The 7,056-nt window shown below is 41.8% G+C and overlaps 1 protein-coding gene across 1 annotated transcript; it reads left to right on the forward strand.

Moving 5' to 3' along the window:
* Positions 1–4,970: 4,970 nt before the first annotated feature.
* Positions 4,971–6,156, forward strand: LOC149842058 (uncharacterized). Its single transcript, XM_089998863.1, has one exon. The coding sequence runs from the start codon at positions 5,122–5,124 to the stop codon at positions 5,731–5,733; it is 612 nt and encodes a 203-aa protein (XP_089854989.1). The 5' UTR covers positions 4,971–5,121; the 3' UTR covers positions 5,734–6,156.
* Positions 6,157–7,056: the final 900 nt, after the last annotated feature.

Consider the following 7,056-nt stretch of genomic DNA (forward strand, 5'->3'; position numbering starts at 1 on the left):
TAAATACATACCGTTGTCGCTCTCACCTTTTCTGATACAAACTCTCTTGTGTTCTTACGTTTATGTGTTTCAACAAACATATCCTTGTAAGGCATAATGCCTCCTTTTTCGGCTTTCTGCAAAATTAAATGATAAAAAAATCAATTAGAAAGTATGCAGAAATACTTATAAATTTGATTTTATATATATATATATATATATATATATATATATATATATATATATATATTATGAGTTACCATTTTCTTCTGGTGGCTCTCAAAAGTCCTAGAACCACCTGTGTGTAGATGTGCATCAAGCATCTTCGCTCGGTTTTGTGCAGCCTTTGCTGAGCGTTTTCAAAATTCATGGCTCACTCACTTATCGCATATTGCATTCTAATAATCTGTCCTGATAGTAGAAGGGTCATGACCCTTCCACTACAGTGGATCATCTATCCCACTAGCTGCTTTTATTGCTGTAGTCTTCATATATCCTGTATGAGATTAAGATATGTCTAACAAAGATATATGTTTGGATGAGAAAGTAAAGAATATAACTCATTTCAGAAATGTTGATGCAAGAAAAACACTCCAATAGTGGGAGGCAAAATCCTGCATCATGATTAATTACACATGGCCAAGTGAGAGATGTTGGTCACACATGATCTTCGTGGCCATGTTTCACGGAGAGTATCACCCGTTGAAGAGAGAAGTGGGTTGTCTCTCTCTCTATCGGGTGAAACTGCTTAGATGAGGGCCTTATCTAAAATGAAGTACTTTTCATTTTGGATAAGCTCAATTGTGAAACGATTAAACAATTTATAACTTGGTTATCGGCTACCTAGGATGGAGTAAACTCTCTAGCTACTCTACTCTCTTATTTAAATGAGAGAGGGCTTACTCATCGGGAGAGAGCTTATCGTGTGAGAGCAAACCCCTCCTGAAGAAGGCCGTAAATAACTCCCTCAATCCCTCCGCCTAATTCAATCCTTCAACAACCCACACTTTTGGCATCAACCAACATCTGGGATGAACTCGTGAGAACGAGTGTGTCTAGAACACAATCGGTTTGTGATCATTGTCATTGTTTAAGCCCGTCTGCGGGGATGACCAAAACGTGCAAGCACCACCACCACTACCATGTTTGATGCGTCGTTTGTGCCCATCCACGGGGACGACCAAAACGTGCAGGCACCACACATGTCCACGCAAAGGCGAGATGCTCATACACATCTTTGGTCCTTCATGAGATAGGAAAACAAGGCAATGATGGTGATGATGGTGGTGGTGGTGATGATGATGGTGGTGGTGGTGATGAAGATGATGAGGTGGAGTGAAAGAAGATTTTTAGTTATGTGGTGATTAGGTTTCACAAGTGAGTTTTGTTATTTCAATGTGCAGGTGAATCTTAGTTTTGCTAGCGAAAGTTGAGTTTTGCTCAGTGAAATCGGCTGAATTAATATGCAAGAAATATTGTAATTTTTTTGCTATTTTATGAAATACCATTATTCACAAAGGTAGTAAAATTGTTTTTTGTTTTTTTCACATGCATGCAACTGTGTTCGTGTTCGTCCTCCACTGTTTCTTGGGGTGGGGTACCATCACCACCACCACAATCACCATTGCTATTTTATTGGAATTGAGTTTCACTGGCAAAAATTTAAAAGCATGTGTTTTGATGGATTGGTAATGGCGGTGATGAAAATGGTGATAGATGGTGATGGTGATGACAATGCTGCTGGATAGTGGTGGTGGTAAAAGTGGAGAAGTGGTGGTAGTGATAGTGGTGGTGGTAGCCCAGATGATGTGGGTGGATTGAAAGAAAATAAGTAATTGTGAAAAAATAAAAGTTTGTCTTACCACTTGGATTCCTTGGTTGGACTACGTTTCACAATAGAGTTTTGCTATTTCAATGTATAAGAGAACCTCAGTTTCACTCGCGAAAGCTGAGTTTTGTTGGGACAGTCAGTTTGTATGGTGAAAGTCGAGTGTCACTTTCACATTTTAGCAGAAGGGTAAAATCACCGAAAATACCCTCAAATTCAGATAAAATCAAGTGAATGGGTATGCAAGAAATACTGTGATATCTTATGGTATTTAGGGTAGAGTACGATAATTTTTTGAAAAAAAAAATTATTTTTTTACAGAGCTGGTTAGGGTGGGACAACACGTCCTCTTCACGGGTGTCCGCGGTTCAAACACCCTCTTAAAGTTGGTCTTCAATTTGTAGGCATCAACTTTGACATTAGTCAACCAGATCATGTTCCACTCCCCTGGTAGTCGTTGATCACACATCTTCTGCGATAATGAGTTCTTTTCATTTCTTTAATTACTCTCTCTCTCTCTCTCTCTCTCTATATATATATATATATATATATATATATATATATATAAAATCTCTTAAACCATTTTAAAATGACCCGAAGAACAAAGTTTTAGGCATTTGAAGTTACAGATATATTTTGTATAGCTTTATTAAATTAGTTATTTTTCATGATTAAATATGTTTTTAAATTGATAAAAATCAATGGCTCATATTCCGTTCACACTTGATAAAATAAGAATCATTTTGTTTGTTAAACTCATTGAATCTAATGCATATTATTTAATGAATAAGCAATGATGAATATATTTGCATGTATGGGCTAAGCAAAAAGAATTTGCAACTATTATGTGTTCAAGGCATTTAAGAGATACTATAGTGTGTGTGTGTGTTGGGTGTGTGTGTGTGTTGCGGGTGTATTGGAGGAAAAGGTACCTAATTTTATTTACTGATAAAGTGTCCGACTAGTATGGACGTTTGGTCTACTTAAAATTTGTTGGTATAAGCTCTTAGTAAAGAGGAATGCGTGTGGGGTAAAACACGCATCTTACTTGGTTTGATGGACAAAGCATGTGTACGCGCAGGGCATGAGTGGGTCTCAGCAGATTGTGGTTGCTGGGTCACTCTCAAATTAGAGGACCAACTTGCAGCCAAATGGGCTCATGGTATGTGTCGTCAAGCGCGCCATGACAGGGACTTGTGTTGACTCTATTGAACGCGTGACTGTAGTTGATATCGAGTAAAGTATTGGGTTCAGAAACCCACCGAGTATTATCCATTATCGTTGTTGTCCTTTTGATGATCCCCTTCCAATCGTGTGAGTAGATTCCATTACAACAAGGAACCCAAAGAGATTCACGGGTGAGGTATTCTAATCCAAGTAGAGTTGAAACCATTCGCCACCTTATGCTGAGAGGGGTTGTTAGACCATAGAAAGGTACAGATGATATTTTCAAGAGTAATAATCACACAAGTTGGTGGTAGAAAAGATCCCATCCAGCAAACAAGAAAGGCCTGTAATACCCACCTGATTATCACAATCCGCACTGCCATGGATAACTGCTTCCTTTGCCATGGTTTCATCCTCTGCTGAAACTTGGAGATGAGAGAATCACATAATCTTTTCTTCGTTTTTCCCCTCAAGATCGGTAGCCCCAGATACGTAAATGGGAGGTTCACCTCCTTCCAACTGGTTATTATGCTTCTCCTGGAGAGGCTTAAATTGCAAGAATCAAAAAAGGATTTCTCCTTGCTAATTAAGTAGGAGCACTCACACTCCTTCAAATAAATCGGTTATCAAAAAGTTGAGAATGAACTGCCTGCAATCTCCAACAAGAAATAGTGCATCATCTAATAAATCGGTTATCAAAAAGGTAGAGAAGTTTCCCTTTTTTTATGATAATTTTTTTGTTATAACTGATATAACTAACCCATACTTTATACAGTTTATAATTTGGTTATATTTATACGCACCAATTTGGAGAATGTCTCTAAAAAATAAAGGGAATAGTGACAGTCGTGTAGCTGAGGGACAACCCACGTTCCCTTCGTTAAGACTTAACAACTCAATCCCATTACCAACTCAATTATAAAAGCCAACAGTGGCAAAGAGAAGTTGCTTTGCAAATATATATAACAACAATCACGCACCCACCGATTACTAACAAAAAAACATGGTCAACGACTTTAGACTCGATCCAGTCAGGCTCACTTGATGACTAAGTCTTTGAGTTACATTGACCGGGCTCACTAGCTTTGATATTATTTTATCTACGGCCATACCCTGTCCGGACGCAGTCAAGCTGGGCCCATCTTTTCCAGGCATCTCTTTGACTAAGAGTGGGCCCCATCTTTTCCAGGGCATCACTGGCTGCCAACCAGGATGAGCCTAGACCGGGGTTCGAACTCGGACAGGCACATCGAACCACGCACCAAGTCAACGAGAAGTTCGAGACCAAAAGCCCCGAAGACCTACTAACCTACTCCCTAATCCCTAGCCCTAACCCTGATCACGGATTAAGAAAAAAAACTCAATTCAAAAGTAGTAAGCACACCCACCAAACCCCATCATTAATGATTTAATAAACACATCCACCCCCAATAAAAACCATGTTTCCAAACTGGTGGACAACGGAAACCACGGTTAACAAACCCCAAGTTAGCCAGGTGGCAACAGTTTTGTCACATTATTCGACTGCCGTTCAACTCCCGCCCTCACAAAATCGCAACCGTCCAAAACCTATCGTTGAACTTTGCAACAGCCATTGCTGGTGGTCTGACTAGCCCCCCAAACATCCACGAAATGCCAAGAACACCTTTTTAGAAAGCAGAACGCAATGAATCCAGGCTTTGGGCAATTTAGTCATTTAATAATATAAAAAGAGAAAAAGGAAGGGTACGTGGCAGGCTGGCAGTATTGATGTGGTTGGGTCTGATCTGAAAAACCGGGTGGCAGCCCACGGATTGTAGCCGTTGGATGGTGCAAATACCATGGTTAGGTTAACCCAAGAAACGGTCACCATGGTTGGGTTAACATAAACCTTAGTTCGACGCTCCAGGAAACCCTAGAAACGGGGAGAAATCTCCATATCTTTCCGATTTTACCGCGGCAGTAAAACGGCGTTTTCCTATAAATGAAGCGCTTGAGCGGTGCTAGGTTTGCCAAAATAGCGAGCCAAACCCACCCCTTCTACGAGTCTCTCTCTCTCTCTTCCCTCTTCTCTATACTCTTCTTCGTCTTCTCCTTTCTTTTCTCTCTGGTTTTTGACTTGCTTTGTATAGTCTGATCTCCGAAGAAAAGGGAAAAAGGCGAGAAAAATGGCGTCTTCAAGAGCCAAATCCAATGGCTATGGGTTCCAGAGATCGATCTCCCCGAACGGGAGGTTCTTCTCTTCCTCCACCCACCATCACCACCCATCATCCTCTTCATCCTTCTGCTCGACGTCCGCTGCGTTCTCTTCGTCGCCTTCCGGCTTCTTCACTAGATCTGCCTCGCCGACGAGGGTCAACCTTCACGGATCCGCGACCTCTGCGCCTTCCGTGAGGTTCTCCCTCGACAGATCGAAGTCTCCAAGCCGATCGCTCGCCGGGACGCCCGTCTCGTCTCAGAGGGACAGGATCGTCAAGAATCGGAACCACATGGCTTCTCCGGCGCCGAGGAAGACGTGCATGTGCTCGCCGACGACGCACCCGGGGTCATTCCGGTGCAGTCTGCACAAGAACGTGGGCTCTCCGTCGAACCGGCTCGATGCGAGGAGGTCGTCGATGACGAACTCGCTCGTCCGGATCGGCACGGTGGAGGGCGAGTGGGTGAGGCGGGCTCTTACCGCCCTGATCCGCCCGTCCTCGCACCAGCAGAGGAGGAGGTTGGGCTTTCAGCCGCGCCCGAGCCGGCTGTCGATCATGTCCAAAGCCGAAGATTTATCGTGAAAAAAGAAAAAAAAACAGGTCTGTGAGTATCTTTATATATCCCTCCTCTAACCGTAACTCTTGTCCGATTTCCATGGATCGCCGGTGTTTTTTAAGATCCGGACGTTCTCCGGCAGGTCGTGACCGAAGAAGGTATCAGATCCCCTCAAGGAGACGAGTTCATCACAGAAAAAGGAATGGACGGCACGGGTTTGTTCTTCTATTAAATTTTGTACGGCTGATACAGAAACCCTTGATTGAAGAAAAAGAACGTACTTTGTACATAATTAAGATCTTAAATATACTTTTTAAGTCTGGCTCTGCTTCAAAGTAAGAACCGATGACTCATTAATTAAACAAATTAACTAATTAATCTCTGATTAACATGGTCCTGAGACATTGGCATCAGAATCAATCACAGAGGGCACAAAAACAACTTCCAAAGAGCTTAAATAATAACAAGCAATGAATTCTGTGTTGGTGCAGTGGAATCCGTCGTTCGTCCCGTTGAGGAGACGGCGGTGTATATTTTTTTCCGTCAAGAGGCTTGCGTTGCGTTCACCGTGTCCGTCGCGTTCACGCGTGCGTCACGCGTGCGTCCGGCGTACCTTCACCGTATCCGTCGTCACCGTGCATCCTTCCGTTTCACTCTTAAGTGTTTGGTGGAGGTAAATTATTATTATTTTTTTTTGCATTATTTGTTTGTTTATTTATTCATTTCTTTAGATATTTTGGTTCCTTTTATTAGTTGGTATATTAATATTTTGATGGGTTGAGAGCGTTCAGGGTTGGTGATAAGGTGGTTTTGGGACCGCAACAACCGGTGAACTGCAAGATGAAGAAGATATGGGAATTGGTCCCGGACTAAAAAAGACAGTAATAACAGCGAAGCTAAAAAATTGAAAATTACAAGACAAGTATACTGAAATGAAACAAGACCAGGTAAGAAATTAAATTCCTGACCGCCAGCTGTGTGAAAAGATATTTTTATCTGCAGGATAAGATGAAACTTAAATCCTTTCTCTGAATTCTTTAAAATGGAGACAGCGTAGTACATGAAATAAACTAATAAAGACAAGAAAATAAGTTTTAACTTTTAAGAGATGGAGGAACGTTTGTGCGGGAACGGTAGACGTTGAGCCATCTGTTTCTGTTCTGCTATTTTTTTTTATTGATGCGAGGGAAGGGGCAGCGTGATGGGCGCCTGAGAAAGGGGCACAGGGAAGAAGCGTACGACTGACTTTTGAAATCTGCTCTTCTCTACAGCTAGCTGGCAAGTGGATATGCATTCTTTCCCTCGTTTAATTAAGTTTGAAAATTTTAAACTCAACTCAAGAACCAAAT

The sequence above is a fragment of the Nuphar pumila genome, chromosome 3 (genome assembly GCF_984573655.1).
Source record: "Nuphar pumila chromosome 3, dmNupPumi1.hap1.1, whole genome shotgun sequence".
In the NCBI taxonomy this organism is placed as follows: domain Eukaryota; kingdom Viridiplantae; phylum Streptophyta; class Magnoliopsida; order Nymphaeales; family Nymphaeaceae; genus Nuphar; species Nuphar pumila.